Source organism: Penicillium citrinum (assembly GCF_028827155.1).
Source record: "Penicillium citrinum strain IBT 23319 chromosome Unknown utg000003l:1.0-4596430.0:1.0-4598250.0, whole genome shotgun sequence".
Classification (NCBI taxonomy): domain Eukaryota; kingdom Fungi; phylum Ascomycota; class Eurotiomycetes; order Eurotiales; family Aspergillaceae; genus Penicillium; species Penicillium citrinum.
The window spans coordinates 1,336,194-1,353,455 of NW_026622688.1; the positions used below are offsets into that span (position 1 = coordinate 1,336,194).

Here is a 17,262-nt window from a genome sequence, read left to right on the forward strand (position 1 = left end):
TTTTTTTTCTCCGATCATTGCGTTCGACATGACTGCTCCATTTATCGACATTTTTTCCCGCTATCAAAAGAATATGGAGCTTTGCTAGCGTCTTTTCCAGCATGAATGGACTCGAGAGGTTGTTTTCCTCCCCTTTTTCCATTTTCATTTTCAATGATTCGAAAACCCTCTCCTCTCGCACTTACGACAATGATGTAACGAATCTCTTATAACGAATCTTCTATGTATGCGATTCCATCGCATTTCATTTCCTCCTGTTTTTGGTTTTGGCTTTGGTTCTGGTTCTGGTTTTGACTTTTGAATTTTGTTTTTCTTCTTCCCATCATCTTTACCCTCGAGTCGCTGAGCAATGTTGGGCCTGGGCTTGGGAGTTGAAGGGCGATTGGGAGGGGGAAAACGAATAATTGCAAGAAAAGGGGTTGTGTGTGTGTCTTTCCTGGCATTCCTTGGGGGTTTATTTTATATTTACCCGAAACTTTTGGTTATGTTTTAGAGAGACGATATGATGGTAATGAATGATCATGAATTGTGCTTTTTTTTTTCTGGTTTTTTTCTGCACTGCACTACTGGTTTTGGTATCTGGTATCTGGTATCTGGTTATAGGGTTGATGGACTTTTATTCAATTTCATAGCGATATACAATTTTGTCCTCATGCCTATTCTATTATTTCTTTGGTAGATTGGTTTGAAATCATTCACTGCTAGATATGTAAAGGCAACTGGTTCAATGCTAGAGATATTACGTTGGAAACGAAAATTGTAACTTCTGGGACAAGTGAGTCCACGATTGTAGATCTGCCCTTGTCCAGTGACTACTTGTGTAGATAGGTATTGGCCACCACAATCTATCTACTTCCTATCATATCAATACTTAATTAGATTAATCGGGTTGAAAAAAAAATCACATATTTAATTCGGTCTATCTATGTCCAAGTCTATCCCTATCCATTCATTTTGTATACGCCCCATCCAAACCACCCACACAAACCCAACCATCCAAACCCCATGACCAACCAGACATATAAACAAAATCAGATCAATATACATCACCTCCAGAACACAATCAGAAGTACCTATATACCCTAATTCATTCATCAAGATACCCATACCATACCATACCATGAGATTTTCAGAAATTGACAAAGTGAACATCGATACTGAGCAATGCTCAACGCTTCCCAGCTTGAGAAAAGATCATTTGCCAAATATCCAACCACTGCTGCTGCTTATAAGACAATGGACGGTGTGGATTCCTGAATGTCGTGGCGAGTATTTCTCGAAGACGAGTATTTAGGATTTTCAGTGCTAACATCGATTTCCAATCTCGTACACTGAATCGAATTCTATTTGCGTCGATAGAAATTACGCCCGAGTACATCTATATCAGCCAGTCAGTAATGTACTTTTCAATCATCGTTCTTTGACTGAGGCTTGAACCGGGTTACTCCGGTTTGTTTGTATCGAAATGATTTCACGGTAATGTACATACCTTAAACTCAGCCTCGCCGCACAACAAAGCAATGGCGAAATCATCCACGGCACTCGTATCGTGAGCGTTTAGATTTCGATTCCGCGCTTGCATGATGTGATAGTATGATAGCCATTTTAGGTTATAATCGGCTTGTTTGTTGATGGATGTTGGGTGTAGCGTGACGGTTTGATTATTCGAGACGTTTCGCCAACCTTTTCCTTCGCGGGTGAGGAGTTTCGGATAGAAGCTCCAAGCCACGACAGAGTTGATGACAGTGTCGTTTGAGCTATTTATATCGTGTTCTTCGGGGATGGTGAAGAATTGTCGTTGTCGACCACCGGATCGTGCGCTGGTATCTCGTTAGTTTGGACACGCAAAGAGAGAAGAGGAGAGGGGAAGAAAAAAGTACCGGTTGAGGGCTGTCTTTTGAGGTCCGTCTAGATTGATTAATCCGGTATCTGCGATTGAGACAATGAGTTGCATCTTCACGTCTTCGATACTTTGAAGCGTTTGTGGACTGAGGAAGTTTTTGCGACAGAAGCTGAACTCGCTTGAGCCGGGGGTACTTCTTGCCCGTTTCCAGCAACAGTATGCGTTGTAGATTGTCAGGAGATCCGAATCACCTGGATGGGTTAGTATGGTTTTATTTGACGGATATAAGATGACGTAGAGTTAAACGACGAACCTCTTTGGAATGATGCGCGCGCTGCATCACGCTGTGTGTTGGAACCCATTGTGTTGATGAAAGGTGACTTAGACGATAAAATAGCTGCAATGCTGACTGCCGCATCAAGACATTTGAAGAAAGCTCCGTGAATGATTAATTTTCCGAGGAAAACATCCAGTGGGAGTTTTGCAAGCTGCGATCCCAAAGGCGTCAAGCTCTCATTGCTGGTGAGAGCCTTGACTTCTTTCAGAGAGTCTATAGCACGTCGAATATTCTTAGAAGATGGCGGGTCCAATGCTTCCAGGAGCGTTTGCTCTACCTCGCCTAGTTTGCAAATCTTGACGCGTAGCACGAGGTCTTGCAGAGACAGACGCAGCATTTCTGGCGTTTGTTGTTCGGCAAGCTACCATTGTCAGCGTAGTCTTTCTAGTGGACGGTGCAATGTACATACCAGTTTGTCATGGCGGTATTTGGTGAAGAGATGGAAACAGATACCATTCTGTACACGACCAGCTCGACCACGTCGTTGTTTAGCGTTGGCACGAGAGATGAAAGACTCAACAAGCCGTGAGAGTTGTCTCCTTTCATCGAATCTAAAGATGCAAATGTTAATTGTGCTCAACATAACATCGGTTCAAAAAGTACCTCATTGTCTTCTCAGTTCCTACGTCAACAACTGCCGTGATATCGGGAATAGTGATACCTATATAGTCTTAGCATTAATTTTCGAAATCGCTGTAAAACGTCCATACCGGTCTCTGCAATATTGGTGGCAATGACGATCTTTCTCATGCCCTCAGGAGGTATGTTGAAGGCCTTTTCTTGATCCTCACTGGCAATAGAAGAGTGCAGGGCATGCACAATCCATCCCTTTTGGAACGTCGGCTCTGACAAGACTTCATCGTTCAGGCGACGAATTTCAGCTAGACCGGGCATAAAGACCAGAATTGCTTTACTGTAATGCTCCATCTCTGGCGCAGTCGCAATTTTCAATAAAAGTTTCTTGATCAGCTGGTAATCAATCCGATACTCGTCGAGGTTGATGATAGTCTCCCGGGTTTGCTTGGAATAGCTTTCAAGACTGGCTTGAAGTCCCCCGTTGCTGTCGCCGGTGTTATCTGAAATCTCATCTGGATCGTCATCGAGCGCTCCATACTTATCATCTTCAGACAGTCGATAACCAGTCATCTCAACTGCATCTTCGAGATACTTCATTTCAACCGGGAAGGTTCGGCCAGGGATGTTGAGTACGGGGACACCGCCGAGATAATTGGAGAAACGCTGCGCCTCAAGAGTCGCGGACATGAGGATAAGCTTCAGATCGGGTCGCTTTTGCATCAATCTGCGAAGAACCACGAGGAGGAAATCACTATCGATAGTTCGCTCGTGCACTTCATCCAGTACAACGTGAGTGATATCCTGAAAATCGTCTGGCCGCTCCAGCATCCGCACAACCACACCAGTTGTTCTAAGCCGAGTTAGCCATCCGTGCATTGCAGTAAACTGAGAATATAACTTACGCATAAACAAGACGTGTTGTTGAGCTGATCTTGCTCTCTAATCTCACTGCAAAACCGACGAGAGACCGTATGGTTCCCACGTCATTTTTACTCTCTCCAAGCTCTTCACTGACTCGTCTTGCCAAGGAGATTGCTGAAATACGACGAGGTTCTGTCACATAGACCTTGCAGGGACGGCCTTGAAGCATTTCATGCTCGAGAATGTATGATGGAATCTGCGTGCTTTTTCCACTTCCCGTCTCACTGCAAATAATGAGAGCCCGATGAGTTTCCAGTGTGTTGAGGATATCATCCTTGAAGTTCCAGATGGGAAGATTCATCCTGCCTTGCATCATGCGATGGAAAGAGGGAGTAGAAGACTTTGCTGCCCATGCCTCCCGCAGCTGCTCATCCTGGTCAATATGACCGACATCTCGGTGAGGTCCCCTGTGAGGACTGCCTGGCTTGCTACCAGCTCCATTCCTCTTGCGGAAGTTGTCTAAAAGGACAACATCATCTTCAAAACTACCTTGATTCTCTTGGACTAGGCGTTTGAGGTCTTTAACCACTCCTTTGTCGATCTCATCTTCTTGCGTCTTCTTCAAATTAGAGAACTCGGTCCACAGGTCTCTCCAGACGGCGGGAAGCCTTAAGAAAGCCTTGCCTTCTTTCGAGTTTTGAGGTGAAATGATGAAGAGAGCAAGGGTCGAGACATATCCTTCGGCCTGTTGTGAATCAGGTGTTGCGAGAGCGTCCATCGATACAAAAGTGGCAAAGGCATTAGATTTGTGGGTGACTGCATCCACAGCCAGTAAGAATGGCTCCTCTTGAGTCTTTGACCATCGCACTTCCACAGCCTTCCTGTTTTGATGGCTTGATGCTGAGATATCCTGGAACACGATCTTGCACGCAGAGTCTCTCGCCTTGCAAGTCTCCTCGAGGATGCGTCTCGGGCTGAGGCCAGTAAACTTTCCAAAGTCCCGGATAGTGACAGCAGCCTCAACAACAGGAGGAGGCAGGCCCAGTATTGAGCCATCCTCGGGCTCGGCTTGGAACATATCTCCAAGAAGTCCGCCGTCCATTTCTTCTAGTGATGGGACGGTCAGATTCGGGTCTTGCTCCTCCTCTTCTTGCACAGGCGGTGCCTCTTGCTGCTTCTTTCGGTCAGATGTCTGGCGTTGGAAGGCGACATCTTTTCTGAGCTCCTCCAGTTTATCTTTCCAAATGTATTCAGCCTCTCGACGTTCGAACAGAACATCTCTTTCAATTTTTGCAATCTTGCGCTGAATCTTGGCAGCTTCTGGGTCCTCCGATTGGCCAGGTACAGCACCACGTCCTTTCTTTCCTTTTCCTGGGCGATCGAATAGGTCTGGCTGGAGAGTATAAAGGCGTGTTTGAAGATCGAGCCATTCCGGAACCATCGAATCGGGGTCAATCGAGCTATCTGAATCATAGGAAATAGGAGCCGAAGGTATCGGTGTAGGTGTAATCTTAGCAGATTTCCAATTGTCTTTTGACTTGTCCTGCTTAGTTTTCTGGCCCTTTGGGGTGGAAGATCGCGATGGTTCAGAGTCTGTAGGCTTGATTAGCACTTTTACTCTTCGTTCAAATGAGCAGATAACAGCTCAAACCTACCAATCATCCACGAAGTAACACTATCCGCGTCTTTCTGAGGCCGTGAACCAGTCTGGGTATACGGAGGGAGCTCCTTCTTTTCACTATGCATCGCTAACCATTCTAGCGACTCGTCCAAGTTCCATACCACTTCTCGACTGGCACTAGTTGGAGTTCCAGCAAAGTATTGAATTATATGCTTCAATGCTTCCTCTGTTCGACTTTCAGGGAACCCCAATCTTAGAAGCGTCTCTTTTAATGTCCAGAGCTTGGTATATAGATCTTCCTCGGCACCGGCCTGCTTTGCACCGGCGCCTCGTGTACTGGAGGTAAGATATTCGTGTTCCTCTCCATCTGCCAGCTCCAGAATCCTATCCTGAACCTCGGATGGAAGCCACTCCAGCAGACTCAATGTGAACGCCTGTTGTCGAAAGACCCGCTTCTCAGTATCAAGCTTCGTAACCTGCCGGGCAGCATCACTCTTGCATCTTGCAGCAAATTTATCCACCAAAATCTGCAATTCCGATTCTTCTAAATGTTTCTCGAGTTCCTCGGGTGACAGGTTTTGTAATGAAGTATCAGTTTGTGTTGTGCCCGCAGCTGTCGGTGCTGGGCTATTCTCGGCGAATGTAGCCTGTGATTCACCCTGCGGCGTAGGTGTTGCTTGTCCGGGAGTTGAAGCAGGCGTCTCGGTATTCTCCGGTTTCGGTTTCGAGGGTACTGAGACAGTCGCAAAGCCACGAGCGGGGTTCGAAGTAGGCTTCTTCTTCTTCTTATTGTTCGGTGGCATTGTAGGAGGGGAGACTTAGCACAAAGTCAATACAATTCACAAATTAGCACATTTATAAGCAACAATTAGAAACCAATTTGAATATCCTTAACTCACAGAGTGAAGACAGAGGAAGAATATAGAGGGAGAAAGAGAGAGAGAGAGAGAGAGGGAAGGAAGAAAGATAAAAGAGAGTGTCAAGAAGCAACGGATTGAAACGGCGGAGGACTAACTCACAGTTTCCCCCCCCCCACACAAAACTCTTATGACAGCATTCCCAGCGATCTCAGCCCACTTCCGCCTTTCTCAACTTCAGCCTTTTCTATTCTTCTCTTCCTCCTCTCCTCCTCCCCTCCTCCCCCTCCCCCCTTCCCCTCCTACCCCCTCTAATTCACCCCTCTCATCCTTTCCCCTGTTGTTGACCTCCCGGAATGGATCCAATTCCATGGGATCAGGTCAAGACTGGGGACCTGGATGCCTTGCGGGTCGCACTTTTCTCAAGTTCGACTTCGCGCAGGCTCCGGGCCCTACAAGAACTTCGCGACAAGAGCGGTAAATTTGGGCCTGCTTATATGTGTCAGGGCAAAGACTAGATTGCTAATTTGTCTTTGATTTAGGAACTGAAATTCCTGTGGAGTTCCATCAGGATATTCTCGCCTTACTATTTCAAACCTATCCTCTTTACGTCGATCGGCCATCACGGCAAGCAGTTCAACAATGTATCCGTACACTCATCCAAACATCCAATGCGATCGATTCCGTAACATATATCACACAAAGATTAAAGACGGAGGCTATTAAGCCGGGACTGGCAGCGGCGGCCGCATTTGTCCTGCTGGAGTGGTGCTGCATTGTCTTGCAGCAGGTCAGCGAAGATCAGGCCACACCTTTGGCGATTGTGTTGGATTTGATTGCTGTGGATGCCAAGGCTTTGGAGAATTGCTTCGCTCATACACCAAGGATTCCGGTAAAGCAATCGGCCCTTCGGGTTACTCGTCGTGCTTTACGGGCTGTATTCTCGTCTCCGACATTTGGTGAAGATGCTGTCCGCCAGTCAGTCAATCAATTGACAACGGACTCAGCTGCTGGGAATAAGAATGCACTCTTTCTAGGTGTCATCTCTGGGGTATGCGCACGACTCCCTGCTAGGAAGCCTATTCTGGAGGAGTCCAAGAAATCCATTCTTGAATATTACGTCAAGGAGATCATTAGCTCCAAAGCAGTGGTTCCATCCCACATTGCTGAGGGCTTATCGGATTTCTTTGCCTCGTTCGTTACATCGGAAGATGTTGCAACTGAACTGGTGCCTCCAATGGAGAAATCTATGCTGCGAGCACCAGAGGTCATTCTTACAGGTGTTATCCCACCCTGGTGTGCCTCACTTCCTGAGGAGATTGACCTCTCTGAAGTGGTCCAGTCTCGCCTTTCAAAGCACCTTCTCACTAGTATGAAGTCAAACAATCCGGTTATTCGACAAGGAGCCGCTGATTCTTTCGGCACATTACTTTCGCGGTGCAAGACCGATGCCTTGGTCTTGAAGATCTCGAGTGAAATCGTTGGTCCTTTGAAATCGCAAAAGTTGACTGCCCCCGAGCACCGAGTTGCTTACGCCCAGGCAATTGCCGCCATTCCATTTTCTGTCGATGTCTCGAAAGAGATTGTCCATGGATTCGGACCACTTTTCAGCAGAGAGTCGAACGAGGCTGCACTCGAAGAGGAGCTCAAGGCTTTCGGAAAGCACCTTTCTTTCTTGATCAAATCTACTGTCAAGGTTAGCGATGACATTGTCAATACTATTGTTAAGGGTGTTTCCGATAAGAAGGTCCCATTCCGTAAGCTTTGGCAGCTTAATGTTGGAGAGGTGCTTTGGACGGCCGATATTGCCTCCTTGAAGAACTCCGAGGTTGAGCCATTCGTCTCCAAGTTCCTGTCTAAGATGAAGGACTTGTTTGGCGAGGTCGCCTCTAACCCATTGCCATCAGCTCAGAGCGGTGCATTGTCATCGGCATACATTTTCCTCGCTCTCTTCCAGCGAATCGCTGATATTGAAGGGACGGAAAAGCCTACCTGGGAAGAAAAGGTCTCACAATCCATGACTATGGGTTCAAAGCCTTCGTTCCTATTAAACCCCCGGGCTTACTCAAAGTTGACCACCAAGGCCGAGATGCAATGGCTCGTCCGATCTCTGGCTGCTGTTGCCTCGAGCTCAAAGTTCGATGCCGCCGAAGATGCGGCCAAGATTTCTTGGGGTCAATCCTTCATTTACACTATCACTGTCCCTACAATGCCCACAAGCCTTCGTGAAAATGCGGTGGAAACACTGTCCGGTGTCCACGTCAAGAATGTTGCATCTATCGGTGGCATCCTCGTCAATGCTCTGTGGGCTTGGATTCTTTCTTCACGTACCCAGGAGAAGGAATCGGCTGCGGTTTTCGCCGGACCCGGAAGTGAACGTCAGCTTCACCACGTCCTGAGGGCTCTTTGCCCTTCGTCGGTTAACAAGGAAGGATCGGAGAGTGTTCCGGATCTCGAAACTCAGATGATCCGGATTCTCATCCTCAGCAGGCCAGAACTGGTGCCAAATGCCTCTTGGATTGACTTGTGCTTGAAGGCCGGTATCGATCCTGGAAACCTCGTCCGTGCTCACCAAACCGAGTGCATCGAGCAATTGGTTAATGTCAACGCCGATCCCGTTCAGTCCATTGTGCCCGATGTTAATCCTGCCGTCTGGGGCGCCGCAGCTGATTTGGCTTTTGTTGCCCCCGAGGTCATGATTCCGCGTCTTGTCGATCAAATCAAGGAAGATTTGAACGGTGATCGCCTTGCAAAATTTTCTGCGACAGATGCTGCCATCGCTCGTACTCCAGAGGGAACCACCTTTATCGATGTGCTGAGCAGCAAGTCCAAGCAACCCACCTTCGACAAGAACACCAAAGACTATGATACCCTCAAGTGGGAAGAAGAGCTCAAGGCCCAGCTGGCGGAGAAGAAGGGACAGAAGCCTAAGAAGCTCACTCCCGAAGAACAATCGAAGGTCAAGGCACAGCTTGCGAAGGAAGCCGATATTCGGAAAGAGGTTCTCGCTGAAGTGAAGCGGATTGAGCGAGGTGCTGGACTTATTCATGGCCTGGCAACAGGACCCGCCAACGATGCCGAAGGCTGGATCAACAGTGCTGTTGGATGTCTTTTGTCTCTTTCTCGCGCTGGCGCCGGCTTGTTTGTCGGTGATATTGTTTCTCAAGCATATGTCACCTGCGCCAATGAACTGACGTCTCGACTGGGCCACATCCGACCATTCGTTGGTATTGCCACCCTGCGAGCTATCGGAAAGACCAATCTTCCCCCTTCAATGGAATTGGAGAATTTGGGTGAGCTTGTTACCAGAATTCTGTACAAGCTACGATTCACGTCCGAGCAGCGCCCGCTGGACATTCCATCTATTGCTTACGTTCTCCCTCTGCTCTCTCTAATTCTGACTAACAATGGAATCGAGGAAGTCAAGGGCGAGCAAGAAGGCGAGCAAGTCCTTCTTGCACTCGATATTTTGTCCTTCCATACTAGCTTATTCAATGACACCCGTCTTCCCCGCAACGAAGTTCTGCAGCAGCTCCTTTCCGCCATGCAAAGATACACCCAGCACTATAAGTTGATCAAGGATATTCTGTTCAACTTCTGCCGTTGCATCTCGCCTAATATCAACGGCGAGGAGTTGCAAATTCTCTTAGAGGGTACTATTGTCACCGACTCGTCTGTCAGGAACTCGGTCCTCCAGGTTATTGATGACGAGATCGACTTGACTGATCTTGATTTCTCTGAACATATCTGGCTGGGCTGCCATGATCATGTGGAGGAGAATGTTGAGATTGCTGAGACTATCTGGGAAGACAATGCACTAGAAGTGGACGGCTCTGCCTTTGCCAAGATTACAAAGTACTTGGATTCCAAGGACTCTCAATTGCGAGGCGCAGCTGCTCGTGCTTTGGCCCATGCCATTGAGTTCGACAAGGGCCAATTCACCAGTATTATTGCTGGGCTTGAAGCCAAATACTCCGAGGAAATTAAGCCTAAGGCACCTGAGAAGGATGCTTATGGTATGCCCAAGAAGGTCGACAATGCTGATAACTGGGAAAGCCGAAGCGGTATCGCACTTGCATTCAACGCAATGACCGGCCTCTTTGAGGGTGACCAGATCATTGACTTCTTGCAATTCCTAATTGAGAGAGGTCCTCTCGTAGACAAGAACTCCTCCGTCCGTGCCCAAATGGCGGAGAGTGGTAAATCTGTCATCGCCCAGCGAGGTCAGCAGAAGGTTGAAGACCTCATGAAGTTGCTTGAAACAGTCCTGGAGACTTCAGATAAGGCCACTCAAAGCTCCGATCTTCTCAATGAAGCGGTTGTTGTGCTTTATGGATCGCTAGCCAGACACTTGAAGGCCGATGATCCTCGTTTGCAAACAGTCATCAAGAAACTTCTTGCCACTCTCCCGACTCCCTCCGAGTCTGTGCAGTCAGCCGTTTCTGAGTGCCTGCCTCCTCTGATTCGACTGTCCGGTCCGAAGACATCTGAGTACGTTAAGGAAATGCTCGACCAGCTCCTCAATGTCAAGAGCTATGCCACCCAGCGCGGTGCTGCATACGGTCTGGCTGGTATAGTGAGCGGGAAGGGTGTCTCGACCTTGCGCGAGTTCCGTATCATGAGCATGCTCACGGATGCACTTGACAACAAGAAGGAGCCTCATCAACGTCAAGGTGCCGTCTTGGCTTATGAATTGTTTGCTACTGTGTTGGGACGTACTTTTGAGCCCTATGTCATTCAAATTGTCCCACAGTTGCTTGCAGGATTTGGTGACATGAGCATTGATGTCCGTGACGCCTGTCTGGATGCCTCAAAGGCTTGCTTCCAGAACCTCAGCTCCTATGGTGTGAAGAAAATTTTGCCTACACTTTTGGACGGTCTGGACGATACGCAATGGCGCAGTCAGAAGGGAGCCTGTGAGCTTTTGGGAGCCATGGCTTATCTCGATCCACAGCAGCTGGCTGTCAGTCTGCCAGCCATTATTCCCCCTCTTACTATTGTCCTAAACGATACACACAAGGAGGTTCGCAATGCGGCGAACCGCAGTCTCCAGCGTTTCGGCGAAGTCATCGGCAACCCTGAAGTCAAGAGCCTGGTTAACGTGCTCCTGAAGGCTCTCAGTGACCCGACCAAGTATACCGACGAGGCCCTGGATTCTCTCATCAAGGTGTCCTTCGTGCATTACCTCGATGCTCCATCGCTGGCTCTTGTGGTGCGTATTCTGGAGCGTGGTCTGGGTGATCGTTCCAACACCAAGCGCAAATCGGCCCAGATCATTGGTAGCTTGGCACATCTTACTGAGCGTAAGGACCTCATTACACATTTGCCGATTATCATTGCTGGCCTCAACCTGGCTATCGTTGATCCCGTTCCTACTACTCGCGCGACTGCCTCCAAGGCCATGGGTTCTCTTATAGAAAAGCTTGGCGAAGATGCTTTGCCCGACCTTATTCCCAACCTCATGAACACCCTCAAGTCGGATACAGGTGCCGGCGACAGACTGGGATCTGCCCAGGCCCTTGCCGAGGTGCTCGCTGGTTTGGGTACAACCCGCCTCGAGGAGACTCTGCCTACCATCCTCCAGAATGTTTCCAGCTCCAAGGCCGCTGTTCGCGAGGGTTTCATGACCCTCTTCATTTTCTTGCCTGCTTGCTTCGGAACCAGCTTCGCAAACTACCTCAGCAAGATCATTCCACCTATTCTTGCTGGTTTGGCTGATGACATCGACTCGATTCGTGAGACTTCTCTGCGTGCCGGTCGTCTGCTTGTCAAGAACTTCGCCACCAAGGCTATCGATCTCCTTCTTCCTGAGCTGGAGCGTGGTCTGGCCGACGACAGCTACCGCATCCGTCTCAGTTCCGTCGAGCTTGTTGGAGATCTCCTGTTCAGCCTTACAGGTGTTTCTGGCAAGGCCGAAGCCGACGAAGAGGAGGAGGAAGCCCAACAGGCTGGCCAGTCCTTGCTCGAGGTTCTCGGCGAAGAGCGCAGAGACAAGGTTCTTTCGGCTTTGTTTATCTGCCGCTGCGATACTTCCGGCATGGTCAAGAGTGCCGCCATGGCCGTCTGGAAAGCTCTCGTTGCCTCTCCCAGGACTCTCAAGGATATGCTGCCAACTCTGGCCCAACTTATCATCCGCCGTCTCGGATCTTCCAATATGGAACAGAAGGTTATTGCCAGCAATGCCCTTGGAGATCTTATCAAGAAGGCTGGCGAGTCTGTGCTCTCCACTTTACTGCCTTTGCTCGAAGAGGGATTGCAAACATCGCCCGATGTGGACGTCAAGCAGGGTATCTGTATCGCCCTGCGTGAGCTCATCACATCCGCGACTCCAGAGGGTCTGGAAGACTACGAGAAGGTTCTTATCTCTACTGTCCGGGTGGCCCTGGTTGATCACGACGAGGATGTCCGTGAGGCTGCCGCCGAAGCCTTCGACGCCCTCCAGCAGATCCTGGGCAAGAAGGCTGTCGATCAGGTTCTGCCTTATCTCCTCCACCTGCTTCGCAACGATGATGAGGCCGAGCAGGCTCTGTCTGCTCTGTTGACTCTACTGACAGAGCAAACCCGCGCAAACATCATTCTCCCCAACCTCATCCCTACCTTGCTCACGCCACCAATTACCGCGTTCAACTCGAGAGCGTTGGCGTCATTGGCCGAGGTTGCTGGTGCCGCCATGACGAGACGCTTGCCCAGCATCCTCAACTCACTCATGGATAGCATTATCGAGACCACTGATGAAGAACTCAAGTCCGAACTTGAGAATGCCTTCCATACCGTGTTGGTCTCTGTTGATGAGTTCGATGGTCTTAACGTGGCCATGAACGTGATGATTACCCTCATGAAGCATGATGACCACCGTCGTCGAGCCAAGGCTGCTCTCCATCTCACCAAGTTTTTCTCGGAAGCCGATCTCGATTACTCGCGTTATCACCAAGATCTTATCCGCATCTTACTCATCTCTTTCGACGATCGGGACAAGGAGGTTGTCAAGGCAGCATGGACCGCACTCAGTGGTCTCACCTCGCACTTGCGCAAGGAAGAGATGGAAGTATTGGCCATTCCCACCCGCCAGATTCTTCGACAAGTTGGTGTTGCCGGTGCGGACTTGCCTGGCTTCAGTCTGCCCAAGGGTATCATGGCTGTTTTGCCTATCTTCCTGCAAGGTCTTCTCAACGGAAGTGTCGAGCAGCGTACTCAATCTGCTCTCGCCATGTCCGATATCATCGATCGTACAGGCTCGAACTCCCTCAAGCCTTTTGTCACCCAGATCACTGGTCCTCTTATCCGTGTCGTTTCGGAACGTTCAGTCGATATCAAATGTAAGTCTACGACGCTACTTTCAAATACAAATTAACCTAAGAAACCGATACTAATGATGGTTTCAGGTGCTATTTTCTACACTCTCAACAAGCTCTTGGAGAAGATCCCTCTGGCTGTCAAGCCTTTCTTGCCTCAGCTGCAGCGTACATTTGCCCGTGGTTTGGCGGACTCTTCAAGCGAGACTCTGCGTAACCGCGCTGCTAAGGGTCTTGGTATCTTGATTACTCTGACTCCCAGAGTTGACCCTCTCATCGCCGAGCTTATCACTGGCTCGAAGACGTCTGATCTTGGCGTGAAGAACGCTATGATGAAGGCTCTTCAAGAGGTCGTTGGTAAAGCTGGCGGTAACATGAGCGAAGCATCGCGGACTGCCATTCTCGGTCTCATTGATGACGACTCCAGCGACCAGACCGGTAAGCTCTGTGTCTCCAGCGCTTGCTTTTTCTACAACAATGCTAATTCATTCATCCTAGACTCTGTTGCTATTACCAATGCTCGCCTGCTTGGTCTGCTCGTCAAGGTTCTTCCCGCCGCTACTGCTGCTCCTGTCATCAAGAACCGTGTACTCAGCGGCCAATTCTCGCACGCCTCTGTTCTTGGCCTGAACGCTCTTCTGGCTGAGACACCGAACACCATGCTCGAACACTTCGCGGAGGAAACACCGTCGGCTATCTGCCAGGGTATTGCAAACAAGGATGTAAGTAAATACGAAAGCAAATCTGCCTTCATCTTCTGGTGTCGAAACTAACTGGAAATAGCCCTTCATTTCTGACAACAGCGTTCTGGCTGCTGGTAAATTCCTACTTGCAGATGACGGAAACCACAGCTTCGAGACCAACAAGATGATCTTCGAGGCTCTGGCCCCCGTCATTCAACCCGGTAGCCCATCCGATACACGTCGTTTGACTCTGGTTGTTATCCGAACAGTCAGCCGCCTCCACCCCGAGCTGATCCGCCCTCACCTGGCTCTTCTCGCGCCTCCGATCTTCGCCAGTGTGCGCGACCTTGTTATTCCCGTCAAGCTTGCCGCGGAAGCAGCCTTCCTGTCGATCTTCTCGGTCGTGGAGTCTGATAGCGACGTCTTTGACAAGTACATGGCTGGACCCGGTGCCTCGCTACCTCCTGGTCCGAAGCGCAGCATGGCTGAGTACTTCAAGCGCATTGGTATGCGTCTTGCCAGCCAAGCTCGTGAGCGTCGTAATGCTGAAGGTGGAGAGGGTGGTTTGGGCTTGTCGAATGATGAGGTAGATGATGAGAAGGAACTGTGGAGTATTGGCAAGGTGGACCTGGGGGATGATACATTAGGTGATGAGTGATTGATGATTGATTCAGCATCCCAAGGTTGCATCTAAGTGTCTGTACAGATAGATATACCCTTGGGCCTACGTATTTCCTTACTTTTATCGTACAAAAGTTTCAAGAGTTTATGACGATGAATTGCTTTCGTGAGGCGAACTATAGAATTTGTAGTAGAAATATCGTGCTGGGGGTTTTCAAAATACTCTCAAGTGGCCCAAGTTCTTTTTCCTATTAGTGACCATCATTGGAGGTCGACCAAGAGACCACGTCATAGATATACAAATGATCTGGGGTTCATATCTATTCAGCTGTATAGTTCTGTCTTCCTAATGGTAGGGCTTGATGTCATGTGATGCTGACAAGTTTCGTGGTCACGTGTATATTGATAGCCGGTAGTCTCCAAGTACGCCTTGGAATGACAATTTTAGTGATGCTCTGAGGACAACAAGAGAGAAACCTCAGATCCAGAAATCAGGTATGGGCATCCTTCATTCAAACATACAATGTATAGTCCTCCTAGTGTTTGACCCCCGGAAGCCCTTTAAATTCATCTTTAACTGGATTACCCGATTGGGCACTAGGGCTAGGGGTGCAGCCCTAATGTGGACAACTCGCTTACGGCAGATTAGCTAATCGCGCCCGCCCCAAACTCCTCACCGTCTGGTTTTCCACGTTGAGTGCTACGAACATCATCCGCCAACGACCGTCGATACGCCGACATCAAGATGTGAGTGCCATCTCCTACGCTCGTTTTCAGAGAATGCTCGACCTATGATATTATCGTCTTCCCTCCGTCGTCGATCCCCAGAGTTCCCCCCCGCGATGGAAGAAATGGAAACTTCATGAAGTTCTTGTGTGTGTGCAGAGGCTGACCTCGACTTTTTTTTCCCATCTAGGGTCAACCTTCGCACCCAGAAGCGCCTCGCCGCCTCCGTGGTCGGCTGCGGCAAGCGCAAGATTTGGCTCGACCCCAATGAGATGACCGAGATCTCCAACGCCAACTCCCGCCAGACCATCCGCAAGCTCGTCAGCGATGGCCTCATCATCCGCAAGCCTGTCACCATGCACTCCCGCTCCCGCGCCCGCGAGCTGAACGAGGCTCGCCGCATCGGTCGTCACCGCGGTCTGGGTAAGCGTAAGGGTACCAAGGACGCCCGTATGCCCAGGTATGCAACAAATCTCGAATTGCCGTGTTTCTCCACAGGTTCCCCTCTGATATGAAGAGGTGTGATCTGGTGGAATGGGAGAGAAAAGAAGTTACTAACTTGGTTTTCCTCTTTACAGCCAAGTCCTCTGGATGCGCCGCATGCGTGTTCTCCGTCGTCTCCTCGTCCGCTACCGTGCCGCCGGCAAGATCGACAAGCACCTGTACCACGAGCTCTACCACCTGAGCAAGGGTAACACCTTCAAGCACAAGCGTGCCCTCGTTGAGCACGTAAGTCATTCCCCGAATGAACATATACATACCCGATTCCCACACCACTTTCAACCCCCCTTCGAACACATGCCACAATTTCCGAAGTGAAGAACATTCAAAGCTGACTCGGTTTTTTTTTTCATCACCACAGATCCAGAAGGCCAAGGCTGAGCGCCTCCGTGAGCGTACCCTCAAGGAGGAGATGGACGCTAAGCGTGCCAAGAACAAGGCTCTCCGTGAGCGTCGGGCTGAGCGTATTGAGGCTAAGCGCAACGCTCTGGCTGCTGAGGAGTAAATCCGTTAAAATATTGTGATTTTTTACTCGTTCGGCGGTGCGGAGGTTGAAAAAGCGGTTATTGAACTTCTGGGTTTTAAATTATTCCGGGATTCGACGGCTGTCCCATTTATGTCCCCCCCAAATCGAATCTATGGAATTATTAGGTCGGCCAAATCTTTTTTCCTCCTTTTTCTTCCCTTCATAGCCGGACTACCCTGAATCCTTCTTAACGGTCCCCCCCTTCTTTTTCCTATTTCCATTTGTTTTTTCCCTCGGTTGATCTTATGTGGGGGGGCTTTTACGGACTTTACTGGGATCTCCGGGGGGAAATGTGGGGGGGTCATATTGGAAGATGCGATGATGATGTGATACTCAACCTTTTCTTGTTGATAACGAGAAGGCGAAAGGAAATCTTTTTTTTCAAAAACAAAAACTTAAAAAACGTTCTCCCTATTGGCATGGCGCTTGTGTGTTACAAAATGTGATCGGTTGCTTTTGCATTCTGCTGATCATCGATTGTATACATCTTGTAGTCTTGAGTTCGTCTGGGCAATCTTTGATGTTCAGACTGGCTCCAAGTAGGGATGACCCCAGGAGACCTTGTAGCCCTAGGGTAAATAGTAGAAGCTTAGTGCCTCGAATGATCTGCACTAGATCGAGGAGCCAGCGAGGAGCCAGCTAGCCAGGTTGACTGGGGCATGTCATTTAACTTCCAAGTTAATTGAGGTTTTAAGTTCCCAGTTGTATATCGTATCGTCCACGCGTGACAAAGGTCATCATGTAAACATACGTCTAAACTAATACACATCTTGAAAGTTATCACGCGGCTCAGACATTGCGTACTAGGTGGGTAGCTA

General features: G+C 49.1%; 2 protein-coding genes across 2 annotated transcripts; one reads left to right on the forward strand and one right to left on the reverse strand.

Annotated features, from left to right (window-relative positions):
* Window positions 1-1,168: 1,168 nt before the first annotated feature.
* Window positions 1,169-6,041, reverse strand: N7469_003732 (putative ATP dependent RNA helicase; the record flags this gene model as incomplete). Its single annotated transcript, XM_056642652.1, has 9 exons — window positions 1,169-1,378; window positions 1,490-1,820; window positions 1,881-2,094; window positions 2,157-2,541; window positions 2,590-2,731; window positions 2,784-2,841; window positions 2,891-3,606; window positions 3,659-5,210; window positions 5,273-6,041. The coding sequence occupies 9 exons, from the start codon at window positions 6,039-6,041 to the stop codon at window positions 1,169-1,171; spliced, it is 4,377 nt and encodes a 1,458-aa protein (XP_056502064.1).
* Window positions 6,042-6,451: 410 nt separating this feature from the next.
* On the forward strand, window positions 6,452-16,423 carry N7469_003733 (putative translational activator; the record flags this gene model as incomplete). The annotated part of the gene is made up of 9 exons (XM_056642653.1): window positions 6,452-6,572; window positions 6,638-13,411; window positions 13,478-13,825; window positions 13,886-14,109; window positions 14,171-14,717; window positions 15,390-15,438; window positions 15,608-15,877; window positions 15,996-16,146; window positions 16,280-16,423. 9 exons carry the CDS (start codon window positions 6,452-6,454, stop codon window positions 16,421-16,423), a joined length of 8,628 nt encoding a protein of 2,875 aa, XP_056502065.1.
* Window positions 16,424-17,262: the final 839 nt, after the last annotated feature.